The following is a 19719-nucleotide window of genomic DNA, read 5'->3' as shown; positions in this document are numbered from 1 at the left end:
TCTCTATTTTCCTATTTTTCTCTCCTCTGTAGCCTAGGGCGGTCTACTGTAAAGATGTTCTGGACATTGAGCAGTTCTCCACCGTTAAGGGTGTCAACCTGGACCAAACAGACAATGATTTCTACTCCAAGTTTGCCACTGGCAGTGTCTCCATCCCATGGCAGAACGAGGTATAAAGCTGTGATAGAACCCCTGCTGTCACCATTAAATTGCTGTGTGGCAAAGTTTTTGTGCAGGTAGTATGGCTGTGAATCGAATTAAAGATGATGAGAAAAGATTTAACTATTAATTTAAAGTTTTTGATTAATAAAAGCAATAAGCCAATCTGCTTCAGGTCATGCCAAAGAAACACTGTAATGCACAACTTCTCATGGCTTATTGCTGTAGTTTAGCACGGCTTGAACAATGTATTGACCAATTAGCATCCAGGTCTGAATCTGTGTTATAATGAACATTACAAGATGATAAGAATTATTTTGACCTTCTCATCATCAGATTTTTTTTTTCCTGTCTGTCTGTCTCTCTCTTTTGCTTTTGTGTCTTTGTATGTTCTGTGTGTTTCTCTTCGTCTGTCTCATCCTCTCTGCTGCAGATGATCGAGACAGAGTGCTTCAGCGACCTTAACGTATTTGGGCCTCAGGGGTCGCGACCCCCTGACCTGGACTGGAACCAGCCTCCTGAGCCACCCCGCCGAAGCCTGCTGGACAGGATCTTTAGGAGACATGTGAGGATCACCTCCACCTCCACCACAGAGGAACACCCCAGAGAACACAATAGTTAACTACAGACCAGGTTAAACAACCCATCGGGACACCAAACAATCATACATTTAGAGCAGAACACGAGCAATCAGGCAGAAGCTTTGTACATATAGTTGACATATAACATGTCCATGCATCTTTTTAAATTCTGCATCAATATTTTAGGTTACAATTTCCATACTTTATATTTATAGGGGAAAATGTTTATTTTAGGTCTGTAAGTGGTCACCATTTCTTGGTCACATTTGTGTCACCGTTTGCCTTCATTAATTCATTTGAAATGGTCTTCTGGTGTGAATTTTTATTTATTTTTTTAAATTACAAATATTCTGTGTTGCCTCAATTAATATAAGGTCATAAAACTGTATGTATAATAATCATGGAAGAATTGGAAACATTTTGTTTAGAATAGTTTTAGGTAAATTATAGCAGTGGTTCTCAATTGCTGGCTTTCAAACCAAAAATGATTTGCAGGTCTAATTTATGTTGTTGACTGTATGAACAGCTAGGATAGCAAAAAAAGAAGAAAAAAACGTATCTGCTTTTATAAAAGTATTTTGGCACAAATTAATCACCTTTTCCTCGAAAACCATGAACAAAACTGTGCAAGGTAAAATAAAATATGATCCAGACTACATTAAAGGAATCGTTCACCCCCCCAAACATTCTCTCATCATTTACTCACCCTCATGCCATACCAGATGTGTACTGTATGACTTTGTTTCTTCTGCAGAACACAAACAAAGATTTTTAGAAGAATATCTCAACTCTGTAGGTGCATATAATGCAAGTGAATGGTGACCAGAACTTTGAAGCTCCAAAAAGCATATAAACGCTGCATAAAAATAATCCATATGAATCCAGTGGTTAAATCCAGGGTGCAAATTACTCACAAATGCACTGTTTGAACCAAGAAAAAGTTTAATGAAGCCCTATAATGATAGCGAATTATAGCAAAATGGAGTGATAATGCAACAAATAAATAAATCCTTCCTTTTGTACTGAGATGTCAGTCACCAGTGAAGACAACATGAGCCAGAGAAAGAGAACAAAGAGGGAAGTTTTTACTGTTTAATGAAGAAAAGTTAGTTTAGGAGTAGTTGGGAAAGTGCATGATACAATTTTAATTTAGGTAGTCTATCCATGGAAGTATTGTTTGATTCATTTTTTATTAAAACCAGTAACTCGTTACAAAAAGGTTGTGTCGTGTGTATATATTAACATTACACAATTTATTAACATGACATTTTTTTTTAACATTAACATTTTTAATCTTGGTATATGTGCATTTCTACATACACTAATACAGTTTAATATAAAAAATTAGTAATGTAATATTGTATGTACTGTATAAATTAACATAAACCAAAATATTCCAAGATGAACAAATGCCTGAAAAGTTTGGAATGTAATACATGTTACATGTGCATGTGTTAACGTATATAACCTTAACATAAAGTGTATAATTAAATCATAAACCCCAACAACAACACCCCCAACCCATCACCACCCACATCACCCCCCCCCCAGTCCCGCTCTGACACCCCTGAAGGTCATTGTGTAATTCGCAATCTGGTAAAATCCATGTCTTTTGAAGTGATATGATAGGTCCTTTTTTACTATAAATCTCTACATTCACTTCTTTTCTTTTTGCCGATTTGCATTGTTCTTGCATAGCGCCACCTACTTGGTAGGGAGAGGAATTTGTATTAAAAAGGACTTTTTCACCCACACCTGTCATATCGCTTCTGAAGACATAGATTTAACCACTGGAGTCATATGGATTACTTTTATGCTGCCTTTATGTGCTTTTTGGAGCTTCAAAGTTCTGGCCACCATTCACTTGCATTGTAAGGACCTGCAGAGCTGAAATATTCATCTAAAAATCTTTACTTGTGTTCAGCAGAAGAAATAAAGTCATATATATCTGGGATGGAGTAAATGATGAAAGAATTTTAATTTTTGGGTGAACTATTCCTTTAAAAATGCATTTACCTGCAGTACAATGAGGATTAACATGTTTTTTTCCGACCACAATCTGTTTACTGTGATGAATTATTGGCTGCACATTGAAGTTTAAGAGATATCTAGAAACTAAAATTGTCAGTTTCACTACTCATACAATTGCATGTTTTGAGGCCAGTGTAGTTCATGGTAATGTTAACAAATCTAAATGTTTGTATTTTGGGACCTTTTTTTTTTTTTTTGTACGATAAAACATTTTTGTACTGTGTTATCTTGCAACTGGATGTCCAATGTAAAATCAGGTTCCTAAAGCAAAACCAACTGAGAACCACTGAATTATAGCCTGTGGTCCCACGGGACACTGCTTAAAATGTTATGTCAGCTGCCCATATGTTTTTATGTGAGAGACCATCATTAAAGCTTTTCCACTAATATGATTTCTTTCTTCTACCCATCATTGTTTTGTTTCCATTTAGCATCCAGAGGTGAACATTGCTCACAGCCGGGTCTCGTCTTCCAGCATCAACTCTGTTGACTCCATGTCAAACTCTGCCCCCTAGTGGACAGACAGCTGCGGGACTACAGGGAACACAAACAAGTGAGCGATGAAGAGAAAGAGAGGAATCAAATTAGAGTGAGGAACTTCTGCCCTTTAAAGGCTGCTCTTCAGAGCGTGGAAGTGTCTGTTTTCCTCGCCTCGGCCCACACATACCATCCACTGCCTGCAGAGAGGACAGGAGACCAAACAAACTCCCTTGAAGAGACGAAAAGACCTTTATTTATCCATTTTGTGACCGAAAAGAGAACTTGTATTCCTTCACCTCATGCTCCCTCAGGATTGCTGGACCAGTAAAGAGCCACTGACAATGACAGAATATTAACTAATATTATTCAGGGGATTTTATCGACAAAGAAGAGGCCTCAACAGGGAACGGGAATGGGGCTTTTTAAATTTAGTTAGTTTTGCGAAGGAAAGATAATATAGTGAACTTCAGACACTCTTCACACACTCACAAACACACACACTCTCTCTTTTTTCCTTCATCCCTGTCTTAATACCATTTTTTCTTTCCATCTACACATAACACCTTTAACCTCAACCCAAAATGTGCATTGTCTTGCATACTCTCAGGCCAAAGATAGAGCTTATTACAAGAAGACATCTATTTAAATTACCTTTACCATATTTTTGTTCCTGAGAGTGACATAAGGCCTAAAAGCACAAGAAGAATCTGAGTTTGGTTAAGCTGGATGTCTTTCCCCCCTATTGCATGTGCAGAGAATGTGAAACAACACAAAAAAACAAACTGTATTTGGCAGCTTCGGCCTCCTCCAATCCACAAAGTTGCACAATGGACTTTGCACACTTAAAGGAATATTCTGTGTTAAAAACTTGTAAGTTAAAGGGATAGTTCAACCAAAAATGAAAATTCTCTCATCATTTACTCACCCTCATGATATTCCATATGTGTATGAATTTCTTTCTTTACCAGAACACATTTGAAGAAAATTAGAAAAATATCTCAGCTCAGTTGGTCCTTAAAACACAAGTGGATGGTGATCGGATTTTTAAAGCTCCAAAAATCACAGACTGTCAGCATAAACTTAATCGATACGATTCCAGTGGTTAAATGTATGTCTTCTAAAGCGATACGATCACTTTTGGTGCGAAAAAAATCAACATTTAAGTACTTTTTAACTATAATCCAATGTGAGGGTAAGCTTCACAAGATGGTGGAGTCCAAGTGGTCTCTCGTGTGACGTATTTGCGTTCCCGTGATACAGACGTAATGTCACGTTCTTCACTCGGTTGAGACATCCAGGATAAGCACACAAACGAACCATTGTGAGTAAAGAAACAGATAAATACAGATCTAAACCAAAACCAACAAAGCTTCTGTACAGCATTCCTCCTTTTCACTTGTAAACAGCGCTGCTCTTCCACCTGTGATTCACGTGCGCCAGTTCTTGCGCGTTTCAAATGGCAATGCGATTATGTCATGCGCATACCGCTTCTGACCGGAAGCATGATTTACAGTTAAAAAATTTACTTATTTATCTTTTTTTGCACCAAAGGTGATTGTGTCACTTTAGAAGATATTAATTTAACCACTGGAGTCATTTGGGTGACATTTATGCTGACTGTCTGTGATTTTTGGAGCTTCAAAAGTCTGATCACCATTCACTTGCATTTTAAAGACCTACTAAGCTGAGATATTTTTCTAATTTTCTTCAAATGTGTCCTGGTGAAGAAAGAAACTCCTACACACCTGCGATATGAGTAAATTAGTAAATTTGCTTTATGAGGGTGAGTAAATAATGAATTTAAATTTTTGGGTGAACTATCCCTTTAAGCTCAATCGACAGCATTTGCAGCATAATGTTGATTACCACAAAAATAATTTAACATGTCTCTCCTTTTCTTTTGAAAAAGCAAAAATCTGGGTTCCAGTGAGGCACTTACAATGCAAGTGAATGGGGCCAATTCATAAACATTAAAATACTCACTGTTTCAAAAGTATAGCCACAAGACAAACAAGATGCATGTTAAAATTATGTGAGTGTAATAAAATCATTTACAAACCTTTTTTTTTTTTTTTAAGTCATATCTAAATTTGAAACTTCATTGCTATGACGACATAACACAGTCAACTTTAAAACGACCATAAAAACTACAATTTAAACAGCTTTATAGATCAAATAATACACAAGTTTCAACAGAAGAATTAATGTAAATGCTTTTTTTATTTTTATTTTTAAGCTTAACATTTCTGCTTTTAAACCCAAACCCAAATAAAAATTGGCCCCATTCACTTCCATTGTTAGTGCATCACTGTAACCTCGTTTTTTTTGTGTGTGTGTGCTGTTTTTAAAGAAATGGAGAGATGGTTGAAAATTGTTTTGTTTTTTTGGGGTAACCAACATTATGCCTCAAATGCTGTCTGTTGAGCTCAACTTGTACTGAACCCAGAATATTCCTTTAAGACAATGTTTGTTTTTTCAAAATCTCATTCTGCTCCATTTGTTGGGCAATACATAGTCTAATAAATAAGCTAAAAAGTATCTGTATCTCTTTATGGTCACTTTCTTTGTGCATATAAGGGCATTGACAGCGGTAAAAGGCGGAGCCATTTCAGTCGGCATGGTTTTAGGAGGTCAGCCAGCAGATACATTGCCAATCACAGCGCAAGAAATCTGTCAGGGAGTCCTTCTCATCTCATCACTTGAATATATTTGCTTACCGAACGTACATTAAATAACTCTTGTATCAGATAAAAAAATACTTAGTTGAACAGAAAAGACTGAAATGGTTGGTCACTTAACATTTTAAAGGCATTTGGGGTTGAATTTGGACATTGCAGCTGTACTTTTTAAATTAGAACAAAGATATTGCTTTAATGGAAAAACGTAAAAACTGCTGGAATTTGTTTTGGAATTTGGAAGCTCTAAGTGGAGATAATACTGTCAACACTTGAAAAAAAATTATTTACAATAATTTTATATATATATATATATATATATATATATATATATATATATATATATATATATATATACACACATTTCAATTAAAAAAAAAAAAGAAAATCATCAAACTGAACTGAGAAATCTTAAACAAAATAATAAAAAAACAAAGTTTTATTCGTCATTTTGTAAAAAATTACACTATTCTATTATGAAATTGAAATGCGTAGATCTTAAAAATGGGCTGAAATATTTATGTGCATTTAATGATAAAATAAAAAAAAAGAAAATTTAATTTTAATTTTATTTTTTTATCAAAGTTCAACCACTGCAGCTGGCAACACTTCATTTTCAGCCTGTACACACTCATAGTAAACCAGACTACCATGAATTTTCATACCTCAGCAGCTGTTTTCTATTATTTATACATTTAAAAAATTTAAGCCAACTGGTAGAACAAGATTTTCAGAGATTCTCTGAAAGATTTTAGTATTCTTCCCCAACTTTACTGGTTTACAGACGTCATGGAAATCCAAAACGCACAGGCCTAAAAATATGTTTAAATGCATTGCTTAAAGTTTATGGGGAAGTGTGGTAGGTATGTGTTTCTTTCATAAATGTGTAGTTTAAAAAAGGAAAAGGCTATTTGGCTGTCAGAATATAAATGGTCTCAACCTTTCTTGACATGAAAGAGTTGGTAAGCTTGCATTTAAAATACCATTCCAAGGTTTTATACGCCTCAAAGTTCACTTGAACTTCATTAAAGACGAATTACGTTTTCTGAGTGTATTAAAATGGTGACTTGAAATAATACACAAGTATGCTAAGTGCCATGTAATTTTTCAATTGTTAAGCTTATCAGTTATGCTATTATTTACCATGTCAGAAATATTCTTTGAAGGTTTTAATGTGGGAACGTGTTGAGTATCTGCAATGACAGTGTAACTACAGTATATGTCGCGATCTCCTAACATAGTGCAGGTTCAAACATTTCGCGTTATTTCTCATTTTCAATAACTGATTATTGCACTGTATCATGAAATTACTACACATTACATAAATTGCACTGCACATTGCATTGTAAATTCAATAGTCATTAAGTGGGACCAATGTGTCTGTTGGAAGAGGGCATTTCTGTGCAGTCACAGCTGCTTTATGGAGGGAAAGACTGAGTGCTTACATGTAGGGGGCAAAATTCGGTGTATAGGACTGCCATGCTGTTGTTAGCTGTGAAAAGGCTTTAAATGCCACTTAGGGGTACACTGTTGTGATGATTTGTGGTCTATTTCAGATTCAATTTACAACTGAGTCAGAATTGATTCATGCTAATATGCTCCCTTGTTTTTAAAATTTGTGGCCAATGTTGCAATTTGTCAAGTATCTGATTTGGGGGAACCTATTAACCCGGTTGGCCAGTTGTTACAAGGCTCGATTAATTTGATACTTTGACAATTTAAGCAAACTTCCCGCTATATACTGTATATGCAAAGGTAAAACTGTTCATATTATTTCTATATGGTGCACTGATGGTTTATTAAGTGTAATAGCAATGTATACCTTAAAGAGGGCCTGATGTAAACTGATATTATATGCTATATTGGGAAATAACTGTTGATGTGATACCTATTGCATTTAGAGCGTGAAAATGTAAAGGAAGGTTTCACAATTGTTTATGTATACATCCTAACTGGATGGGGATGTTTAGTGATAGCCCATGTTTGATGAGTTGCATTAAAGTAGCATTATTTGTGTAATAATGGAATAGTGTTAGGTCTGAAATTGAGTAAGTTGTTGACCTAAGGACCTTCCACTACCTGCAGATTTGCATTTCTCCCAGGCCTCTTTCATTTCAAGGGAAATTTAACATGCAACAGCTGTGAAGTTTGAAAAAGATGGCAAACTTGTCCTTAGACTGAGAGTCAATGCATTGCTCTTTTATACTACCTGTATTTTCTCCATGCAACAATGTGACAAATGACCTTGTGGTGACAGAAATGTAATAGCTGTATAAAGGGAACTTGCCTTTAAAACAATGACCAAACTTAAAGGGAACTGGAATGGTATTTATTTGAGGAGTACAAACTTACATTTCTCACTAAAGGGAAGATCACTTTTTTGAAACTGAGGACATGGCTCCTGTTGGATTCTCTTTTTGTACAATTCTTGAAGAGAGTTTTAATTACATTCTGAAAAAAACCCAATGAAGTACCTCCTTTTTAGCAGTCTAGTCCAGGTTGCCCATGACACTGTTTGCACTTTGTGTGTCACTTCAGTCATTCACATGATGTAAACATGCGCACACATACACATGCACACACATTTTAAAGAGAGATGTTGTACTACGCTGATTGCATGTGAAGCCAAACCTGACAAAGTCCTTCTGAATAAAACCTGTGCTGGCCTAAACATAACGGTGTAGTTATTTCAAAAATGTTAGTGTATTTATATTTCCAGGGTTCCAGAGTTCCCGAAAAGCTTAAAAATGGAGGGAATTTAAATTGTGAATTCTAGGCCTAGAAAAAGGTAACTAAGAAAATCTTAAAACATCATGGAAAATAGTGGACATTTTTGTAGTAAATATATATAGATTGGCAAAAATCGGCAAAAAATGTATTTTTAAGTGCAATCTTTGTAAAATGATCTTCAAAAATTATAGTCCATGTAATCATAAATGAACTGGAAAAAGTACAAAAGTAAAGTACAAATGAATAACAAATGGATATTTATTGGGCAAGAGGTGTGTGAAGCCCTGTGCTTTGGGTTACATATGCTAACATTTAAGGGATAGTTCACCCAAAAATGAAAATTGTCTTATCATTTACTCACCCTCATGCCATCCCAGATGTGTATGACTTTCTTGCTTTAGCAGAACACAAACAAAAACTTTTAGAATAATATTTAAGCTCTTTAGGTCCACACACTGCAAGTGAATGGTGATCAGACCTTTGTAGCTCTAAAAATCACAAAGGAAACATAAAAGTAATCCATATATTTGGAAGAGATATAATAGGTGTGGGTGAGAAACAGAACAATATTTAAGTCTTTTTTTTACTCTAAATCTCCACTTTAACTTTCACTTTCAGATGTGAAAGTGAAACTAAACAGGCACCACATGTGACTTTCAGATGTAAAAGTGAAAGTGGAGATTTAGAGTAAAAAAGGAGTTAAATTTTTATCTTTTTCTCACCCACACCTATTATATCACTTCTGATGATATGGATTTAACCACTGGAGTCTTAAGGATTACTTTTATGTTTCCTTTGTGATTTTTAGAGCTACAAAGTTTTGTTCACCATTCACTTGTAATGCATGGACCTACAGAGCTGAGATATTCTTCTAAAAATCTTCATTTGTGTTCAGCAGAAGAAATAAAAATCATACACATCTGGGATGGCATGAGGATTAGTAAATGATGAGAGAATTTTTGGGTAAACTTTCCCTTTAAATGAACAAATATAATAATGTGTAGATAGAAAATTGTAATTTTTTGGTTAAAATGGTTCTGGTTTACAACTGTTCATTTCAACATTCTGTGGCTGATGTTTCCCCACTTAAGAGGAGAAGGTGATCTGATAAGTTTAAGGCCTAAAGTATAAATTACTCTGAGGGACATTCTGAGGGTTGTGGGTTAAGGTAATTCCACTCATAAAACCACTTTCCCCCACGTGATATTGCTGAAATGTTCTTGAACAAGTTGACTTTACGTCAGTCTGAAACCGAGAGTCATTAAACCAATATTTTCATAAGACTAGGAAAGTTTCCATTGGCGCTGAGACCAAGGCTGTCAGATCACTCTTTTATGCAGGAATACACAGTGGTTTGTTAGTTATGTTGTCATTGATTTGTCAGAGCATTGATATGGGTGTGCTCTGTGGCAAGATGTGGCCTGGATTCGCATAATACTGTGACATTGGAAACAGTAGGTTGACTTTTCTTTAGCTGAAACCGGTCTGTGCTGACTGATATTCGAAACACTGCCCCCAGTGGCCAAAGTGGTAAGTGTTGTGGGGCGTCGGCACATGTGAGCTCCATTTTCCTGGTGTATTGTCCACGGAGGGGTGCCAAAAGCGAGTTGTGAAGCGAGTTGTTTTCAGCTGTAAAGGCTGTAATACAGTTAAGAGGAATGCATATTTTATAAACTGTACCCCCCCAAACCAAATCTCAATACTAAACCTAACCATCAGTGGAGTAAAAATGTAATGTAAGAGGGAAAAATGAAACCTCCGAATCGCTCTTGTAATTTATTAGTGTGGACATAATTACTTCTGGTTTTAACACAGGACGCAACAAGCTTCTAGTCATGCCACAAGGGAAGGTAATCTCGCTAGAGTTGATGCAAAAATGTCTGACTGGAGATGGTGCTTGTCAATGAGTCGGCATAATGTGGCCGATCCTAGGATACCAGAACTCTCGGAAACAACATGCTGACTTCCCGTGTGATTGTGTTGCTACAGCCCAGACTTGCATCTCAGTCAGTGAAACCACTTTAATGAGTTATAGATTGTCAAAGTGGTGTCACAGTGCCCCCAAAAAGTATTTGGTCACATTTGTATGGATGGATGTCATTGCACTGCATGAGCCATTTTTCAATTGATTTTAACCAGCTATTTCCAAGTATGAATTCCCACTGGTGTTTTAGCTGAGTAAGCACAGGTGTAGTTCATCACATTAAATATGGACATGTCCCACTAATATTTGACAACCAGAAAGTGTCCAAATAATTTTTTGTTTTGTTTAAATATATCCATTGTTTTATCATTTCCCTGATAGCATGTCACGTACAGCACCAAGATGTCTATTTGGGCATATTTACATCTGAAGGACAAAGTCTTTAGGTTGTTTGCTCATCTTGCAATATGTCTATAAGACATTTCCTCTTGGATGTCAATGAGACATTCAGCAGATGTCTTTGAGACATTTATGATTAATAATGTTTGTAAATCTGCTCTTATTAAGATGTTTAGCAGGTGTTCATTAGAATGCGATGCTTTCCAGATGAAATGCTCTTAAAGGAATATTCCGGGTTCAACACAAGTTAAGCTCAGCCGACACCATTTTTGGCATAATGTTGATAACCATAACAGTTATTTTCAACTCGTCCCTCCTTTTCTTTTAAAAAAAGCCAAATTCGAGCAGTGAGGCACTTAATGTGGAAGTGAATGTGGCCAATTTTTGGTGGGATTGAAAGCAGTAATTTGAAGCTTATCATTTTAAAAGCACTCATTCTTCTGTTAACACTCATGTATTATTTGAGTGGAAAAGTTGTTTAAATTGTCATTTTTACATTTTAGGGTATTAGTGTTTGTTGACATTACATCGTCATGGTAATGAAGTTGTAAAACTGGCTATAACTTTACACAGAAAAAGTTAGAAAGCCATTTTATTACACTAAAAACATGTTTACACGCATATCCTTTATGTCTTGTGGCAATACTCTTGAAACAGTGAGTATTTTAACGTTTACGGATTGGCCCCCATTTACTTCCATGGTAAGTGCCCCTCTGTAACCCATATTTTTGCTTTTTTTAAAGAAAAGGAGGGACAAGTCAAAACTGATTTTTGTGGTAATCAATATTATGCCTCAAATGCTGTCGATTGAGCTTAACTTGTATTAAACCCGGAATATTCCTTTAAACATGCATCTCGAAGATGCATGTGTGCTATCAGGGTTGAAACCAAACAAGTTTCTTTTTTGTAAAATGTTTTGCTTGAAAGGTGTGTTTGTGCTGTCTTTTTTTTTTTTTTTAAATAACTGCTGTTTCATAATTTTTTACATAATACAACTACATTCATACATTTGAAGAATGGCTTAATACTTATTTGGGGCCACTGTAGGGGGTGCCCAGAGGTTCTAGCCTGCTGCATACACCATATTTCTTCAAAAGTCCTAATTAACCAGTAGCATTGTAGTTTGCTTTTGGGATGTCACAAAGTAATGAAGTCATTATACTTGTCCCCTTGGAGTTGTGATGATATTCGACATGTTTGCCTGGTGATTTGTCACATTGTAAACTTGACCTTCTGACCTAAAGCTGTGCTGGAACCAAGCAGGGCATATTGAGAGTTTCCAGCCCATTACTGTATATCCTAAAATATATCTGAAGATAAGTTTAGTTGTCCTTATCAGTTTGTTGTGAACGGAAAAAATAAAGAAATCAGAGAAACTTAAGTGTACCGACCAGTGTTCTGTGTGGGTAGTCTTTAGGCACAGCCTGTTATCTGTAACAACGTGTTTACACTAGTAACAGATAGGCCGTTGTGTTTGTTGCACATCCTTGACACACAGGGTCGCCCCTGTGAGTTGAGTGATGGTGTAGTTTTATCTACGAGGTGACGAGCCCATGGCCTTGACCGGCTGGGGCTATATAGGGGCTGAAACAACCAGCTGCTCTTCAGATTCCAGTTCTCATTCTCAAGTATAGTCATTCATTCATTCGTCAAGACAAATTCCATAATGTTGCCTGCAACGTTCAAACTGTGTGCTGGCATTTCTTACAGGCACATGAGAAACATGACAGGTAAGGAGCAGTATTACAGTATTCCACAAGTTAACTAATGTATTAGTAAAATGTACATACAATATAATAAGCGTTTTGCAAATATGTCACTATGCACTCACATTTATACTTGTTTCTCTTTTATTACAATCAGGTTTGAGGAAGAATGCAATGATTGCAATCCACCATGAGTTGAACAAGCTTTCTGGACCTGGACCCAGTGTCTGGATTCATCACATCAGAAGAAGGAGCTCCCTGCTTAGTAAGCAAACTTCACTCAACCATTTGAAAGCTGAAACACTCTGTAAACTTCAACTGTACACGTAAAGGCAGAAGAGCAGCCCTGATTGCACTCATCCAAAGATGTTATGCATGTTGTTACATATATGTCAGGGTAATTGCCATTTTTGCTCATACTTTGGGTCAGAGTTGTTTCAGTATCCTGAAAGAAACCCTAAGTATTAAACTCTGGCACATAACATGAGTGATACCTCAAATCATGAGGCTTGTGGAGGAGAGGTGTGCTGTTACTATTCTAAGCGATCACAGGTACGTTATTTTTTCCCTCCCGGATGATAAAATGGGTAAAAAAAACAACAACATGCACTTACATTGAATGAGGGACCCGAGTAGGGACCAGAATATCATAAAGACTTATAGGTGGGCTCTTTTGACTTGGTAAGAAACCACCTAAAATCACCCTAAATACCTTAACAACACCCTAGCGACCACCCAGAATGTTCTAGCAACCATGCAGAACATCTTAGCAACTAGCAATAGCCTGGCATCTCCCCATAAGCATCGTGGTGATGTTTTGCATGGGCAAGCAGCACTCGCATTTTCTCCACAAAATGTAAAATTCAGCATGTATTTATTGTTTGTTTACTTAGACGATCACGTTTATGTGTGTGTTTGTTTGCACAGGCAGCCGGATTGCGGAGGAACCGTACAGTGAAGCTGAGCAATGTTATGTGAAGCAGGGACAGGAAGCTCTGCAGAAGTCCATCAGCATCCTTAGTGACCAAGACGGATGGCAAACTGAGATTGAGAGTGTAAGTTTTAGCAATGTCAGGATTTTGAAACTGGTGTCACCAAACCATAAAAAATAAAAGTTGACCAAAACTAACTTTAGAAGATAAAACATTTTAAATATACATTCCTTCTATTGCGGGAAAACGGACCAAAAATATTGATGACTACTAATTTTTTCCAATCAAATACTCTCTCTAGACCAAGATATTCCTCCCCCTTAATACCACATACTTCTGACTAGCAATAGCAAATCATGTTTCATGGCTGTGAATTAAAGTAAAGGTTATTGAGCTGTTCAGCCGTGATATCAGTTTGTAGGCAAACTCAGAAGGCTAATTCGCCATTGATTCCATTTTTATAATGGAGTTTTCTTAATTTATGAGTTATATAAGGTCTGTGGTAAACATTTCTTGATGTTTTGTTCTACAACATAAATTACACACAGTCATACTTCAAGCATAAATTTGGAAGCCACTGTGTTTAAAAAAAATTGTGTTACTAACGAGTTGCTAAATAAGGACTACAAATACCACAAGCATGTGAGTGAAAGTGCCTGAGGAAACAGAAAACTGTAGTAGTTCATATCTAGCAACTTGTTAGCAACTTATTTTTTTTTTTGTTTTTTTTAAAAACAAGGCGGCTTCAAAATTCATGTTTAAAGTATGACTGTCTGTTTGTAATTTATGTTGTAAAACAAAACGTCCAAGTAGCTTCAAGTAATGTTTACAACAGACCTTATATTTATACTCATAAATCCAAAACTGCCATTATAAAATAAAATAAAATAAAAAACATAGGAAAATACTGAGGGAACCCATGGTTCGAAAATGCTAATTGTCTTCCAGGTTTTTGGACTACAACCTGAACAGCTCTATTGGATATTTAAAAAAAATAGTCAAGCAATATACCCTGATATGCCCCATTTCAATAGGAAATACGTCAACATAGAAAAGAAAACTTCACTTGTTAAGCTTTTTCATTTTTCTTTTGGCTTAGCTTGTTGCTAGTTGATACTTGTATGGCTAAAGGTACAGCACATAATGGTAATGTTTTGGTCATATTTTCTTATTGATAATTATGGATTTTTTTTACTCAAGAAACGAAGTTAACCTCTGGTACAATACATGCCTTTAAATGTTTGAAAAATGCAGTGATGGGCAGTAGCTTGGCTACAAATAGCCAAGCTACTAGCTTAACTACATTTCTGAGTAGTGACATGGTAGCTTCCCTAGTTTTTAAATCAAGTAGCTTTTCAGTAACAAAGCTATATTTTTGACAAGGTAGCGGCGTAGCGTTGACAAAAGCTACACCACTACATCATGCTTTGTACCTGGTGTTTAGTAATGGCAGTTTTGAATCAGAACTAAAGATGTCCGATCACAAATTAATCGCTCATTTGAGTTGGATCTTTACAATTAATTGGTCACACATGATAGGAAAGCGGTCTGAATTGGTTCGTGATTCAATCTGAATGACTCAGAAAGCTTGCGCTCACGATGCTGAATCATTTGTGCACGCTCTCACTTGTCAACAAGCTCATGAAATATTTTATAACACTGCAATTAAAGATAAAGCTGGTTGCAGTCGATCTACAATCAATCAATGGAAACGAAACGCAAATATGTCCTATCGTTTGCCAGTGATGAGGTCTTTATTAAGTTCAGTACGTGTGCAGCTTGTGAACGACTACTGCAGGTTAAGAAATGTTCCAACCAAAAGAGTATCAAAACACTTATTAGCTTACACGAAAACACTTAAAAATCTACCATGACATTACCATGTTTTTTGGACATGTACCATTACCTGGACGCACTATGTTAATACGATGGTATATGAATGTGGTAATATAGCGAAGTACCATGGTATTTTTTTAATTACCTTGAAGCACCATGTAAATACAATAGTATATGAATATGGTAATCATATATCAAATTACCATGGTAGTAACATGGTATTCTTTGAAGTACTTTGAAGCACCATGCAACTACAGAATGGTATATAAATAGTTGTATATCAAAGTACCACGGTATTACCATCTGATACCATCAGAAATCACACTGTTATTGCCCAGATGTGCACACACACACACACACACACACAAAGAATTTGGACTCTTATCAGAAGCTTCCGGTACATACAGAAATACAACAGCTAGACACAGAATTACAGGATAAGATGAATAGTATACTGTATGTACGTAGAATTTTTATACAGAAATGTGCAAATTAAATTACATTTAAATGGGTATGTGTTTGTAAAGGTAGTAGTATAAATATACAAATTAAATGTAAAAATAGTGATTTTACATGTTGAATACATGGGTTTGAATAGTTAGAATGTCGAAATATAAATGTACAGTGTTTTTTTTTTTTTTTACGTGCACATACGTATTGTACCTACTGTATACTTGTAAACCGTATTGCACTAAACTGTAATATACTGTACCATGGCTTTGATAAACGTCATGTGAATACGTCTTTTAGGTTTTTTGTCTATGACGGTATGCTGTTCATCTGCGGTTGAAAAAAAATGAAGGAGCTTAAATGTAGCAAGCTACTTTTGTCGTGTAGCTTGTTACTTTTTCTGAAGTGTAGCTTTTAGCTTAGCTTAACTTATTTTTCTGTTGAGTAGTTGGTAGCTTAGCTAGCTAAATTTTTTGAGTAGCTTGCCCAACACTGGAAAAATGTATAGATTTCTGTGTGTGAACAGTGTGTATATGGGTTTCTCACTCTAGGCAAATGGGGATAAGGTGCTGAGTAAAGTATTACCAGACATTGGGAAGGTTTTTAAGTTGGAGGTGGTCCTGGAACAGCAAACAGATGATCTGTATGAAGAGCTGGTGGATAACATGGAACAAATGGGGGAGTGGAACCCCAATGTCAAACAAGTCAAGGTGGGTTGAAAACACAAAGTTTTAATGCAATCTATTCTAATAAAAGACTAAACAATGGATCTGCAGTCCAATCTACTGACTGTTGGAATCCAGTGCTGCAGACTTTACCACAGTGTGCATTTATAGTCACTGTACATTTAAGGAAGGAAGTGCATATCTTATTGTATCTTACCCACAAGCCTCCATCATCATGTAACGTTTGCAGAATTGTACATACTGCTGCTGTTATATGAGATATTTGTATTCAATACAACTTTGGTCAATCTTTCCTTCAGATTCTTCAGAAAATTGGTCAGAATACTATGATAACACATGAGGTTTCGGCAGAAATGCCTGGGAATGTGGTGGGCCCAAGAGACTTTGTAAGTGTCCGTTGTGCCAAGCGCAGGGGATCTACGTGCTTCCTGGCAGGGATGTCCACTCAACACCCAGGAATGCCTGAGCAGAAAGGGTTTGTGAGGTAGATGAAACAAAAACACGAAATGTAGCTACATTTTTACCACTTTCCACTAAAATAACAACTTTGACATCATTTTGCAATTAATTATTCTGAGACATCTATTACGAACTAACAACAAATCTAATACACATGTTCTTATTTTCGTAGAGCTGAGAATGGACCCACCTGTATTGTAATGCGACCAAGTGCAGATGATCCCAACAAGACGAAGTTTACCTGGTTGCTCAGTTTAGACCTTAAGGTGAGTCGATTTAATTGTCCTCTCAGTCAAAGCAGCTGTAATGTTTTCTGCTTGCAAGTCATGTAACAATGATTATATTTTCAAGATAAGAACACAAGAATGCCACCATAACGTCGTAATTACTAGTGGGAATCTCTAATTTAAGGCTAAACTGTTAAAGTTGGGGATGTGTCAGCTGAAGAATTATGGTGGAATCAAATTGGTTTTGGTCATAATTAAGATTTAATTGTGAATATTGACTGAACAATTTAGTTTGTACAAATTTTGTGTGCAGGTTTATGAGCTTAATGGCCTGTGCGACAAAGCTACATTTTCAATCATTCTCTTTAGCCTGTAAAATACCAAGCTAAAGCAACAGTTACACACTTAACATGCATACTTTTTTCATTTTGTTGCTATAGCTCAAAAACTTTCATGTGTTTGTCTGGAAATTAGATTTAAAAAAAGAAATGTGAAATTACCCATCACGCCTATTTTATTCCAACCAAAATCACAAGAGTCGTAATTACTGTTTCCGAAATCGTTCAGTAGGAAGACTTGAAAGCATCTCTTGAGTGACTTCAATAAAAGTCACTAAACTTCTTGAGATGTACTGTAATTATGGCATATTTCCAACATTATTCAGTGTAATTTCTAATGTCTGGTCTGTCCCTGCTTTCCTTTGTTCAGGGTTGGATCCCAAAGACAGTCATCAACCATGTACTCTCGCAGACCCAGGTGGATTTTGCAAACCACCTCAGGCACAGAATGGCATCCAATGGCAGTATGGAAGCAGCCATCGCCTGCTAACATTCACACTCATACCTTAAAATCACTGATGACAACCATGGCAGACTTCCTTCAGGGTCAAGCTCTATCTAGTCAAAACCACCACACCCATTCTTAGGAACGGCCAGCACTTGTAAAATATTGAAGACACTTAAAGTACAGCCTAACTGCAAGATCCCACAACAGACATTTTCCTGAGATACAAAGTTGGATATGGTTGACCAAAGTGGTGTGAATCCATGAAATAGAATTGCTGTGTCAGCATGTAATGCTGTCAACAAGCTTTTGAATGCACAGAATGGTTATAACTCAGTAAACAGTTTTGATTTCAACCAGAATGTACAGTAAATTCAGATCAGCGAAAGTTCAGTCTAGTTCCACTGTGAGCTCCAATATGTGACTCACACTTCCTTTTGCTCATTCATATGCTTCTGCATTTTCAATGCAAAATACTCCTCAACTCACTATTATTCTTGGGCTGTTATTCTAGTTCCAGTTTTATCATTGTTTGTAAAAAACAAAATATTTATTTTAAGTTAATATTAATGCATCGCCCTGAAAATGGATGTCTGCTAAATTAATTTACAATAAAACTATTGAAATTATAAAGAGAATGAGTCTTTTTTGTTGTTCATTGGTGTCGTTTTCTAAAATGTTACACCCTTGCCTCAAGAAGGATTATAAATTACGATGCCTCTGTGCTGGATGAATAAGGAAATACAGGAAATAGCTTCATCAACAAACTTTGGCAGGCCACTCAGCCAGTTACATAAACAACATTTTGAGTCAGTTATGCCCATTATTGTCTCGCAAATGTTCAAGCAAACTGCACCAGCAAGGGAATGTGATTCTGATTACAGTGAGGAATTGAAGTTCATAAAATGTCTTGTCATCTGGAGTGCATTAGCCAGAGTTTGCCAGAGCAAGCAGGTGTTTGGCCATTCGCATGTTTTTTAGGAACTTCTCGGCTCCTTGAAGGTCCGTTTGGTCCAACATCGCAGAAACCAGGAAATGAGGTAAACACTGGTGTTCTGGCCAAAGGTGGGCCCGTCCTTCCATCCCTAATGTCTTTCATATTTTTCCAATGCAGTGGGCCATATCTGATTATATTGAATGTGTTTCAAAGCAGTAGATTTGTAAACGAGCCCTCATCATTCATAGTTAGGAGAGATTTCTGAAAAGACATGTTGAATTTAAATATTTTTTAACTGCAGGCATTGGGATGGCAAAACTGAAGCATGTAAATTAGATCCATTAGATTAAGCTATGCAGGCTGGATTCTTATTTAGTAGGCAATAGGTTTCCACTTAAACCCTTTTCTTAGAAAATCATTGTAAAAAAAACTAGCTAAATTTTTCCTTTGCTTGTAAGTGTTGCTCTCTTCTCACTTTGGCATTCATATTAAAGGTATACAGAACTGTAATAACATAGACATTCATTTTTCAATTCAACATCAGTATTTTAGGATACAATTTATATGAATATATAATATGAATTAATATAGACCATTTCAAGGATGTAAATAATAATACAGGAATTAGAACGCAACTGACCCTTAAGCATTTCCGGTATCCTTATCCTTTATATAAGGCTCTGAGTTAACATATTTTCTCAAAGAACATCAAACGCTTATCTTA

General features: G+C 36.2%; 2 protein-coding genes across 3 annotated transcripts in view; both read left to right on the top strand.

Moving 5' to 3' along the window:
* The window catches only part of LOC127424483 (G protein-coupled receptor kinase 5-like), a 72830-nt gene extending 68614 nt beyond the window's left edge, over positions 1-4216 (top strand). The window contains exons 14-16 of one of the 2 annotated variants that reach the window (XM_051669749.1): positions 33-170; positions 593-724; positions 3203-4216. In XM_051669749.1, coding sequence (XP_051525709.1) covers positions 33-170; positions 593-724; positions 3203-3286 — 354 coding nt within the window. In that variant the 3' untranslated portion in view covers positions 3287-4216. Of the gene's footprint in view, positions 1-32; positions 171-592; positions 793-3202 lie in introns of both variants that reach the window. The other variant, XM_051669750.1, reaches the window with a different exon arrangement.
* Positions 4217-12599: 8383 nt separating this feature from the next.
* On the top strand, positions 12600-18654 carry LOC127424203 (steroidogenic acute regulatory protein, mitochondrial). The gene is made up of 7 exons (XM_051669182.1): positions 12600-12709; positions 12843-12950; positions 13613-13740; positions 16455-16613; positions 16889-17073; positions 17221-17314; positions 17984-18654. Exons 1-7 carry the CDS (start codon positions 12646-12648, stop codon positions 18101-18103), a joined length of 858 nt encoding a protein of 285 aa, XP_051525142.1. The 5' UTR covers positions 12600-12645; the 3' UTR covers positions 18104-18654.
* The last annotated feature ends 1065 nt before the right edge of the window (positions 18655-19719 follow it).

Source organism: Myxocyprinus asiaticus, chromosome 33 (genome assembly GCF_019703515.2).
Source record: "Myxocyprinus asiaticus isolate MX2 ecotype Aquarium Trade chromosome 33, UBuf_Myxa_2, whole genome shotgun sequence".
NCBI classification, from domain to species: domain Eukaryota; kingdom Metazoa; phylum Chordata; class Actinopteri; order Cypriniformes; family Catostomidae; genus Myxocyprinus; species Myxocyprinus asiaticus.
Note: the sequence above shows the minus strand (reverse complement) of the source record. Positions and strands in the feature narration are given on the sequence as shown.

What these genes read in the sequence shown, in the direction of transcription:
- LOC127424203 (XM_051669182.1), top strand. Translation starts at nt 12,646, where the DNA reads ATGTTGCCTGCAACGTTCAAACTGTGTGCTGGCATTTCTTACAGGCAC. An exon ending in AAGAAGGAGCTCCCTGCTTA is followed by an intron (nt 12,951 to 13,612) that starts GTAAGCAAACTT and finishes TTGTTTGCACAG; the next exon opens with GCAGCCGGATTGCGGAGGAA. An exon ending in TGCTCAGTTTAGACCTTAAG is followed by an intron (nt 17,315 to 17,983) that starts GTGAGTCGATTT and finishes TCCTTTGTTCAG; the next exon opens with GGTTGGATCCCAAAGACAGT.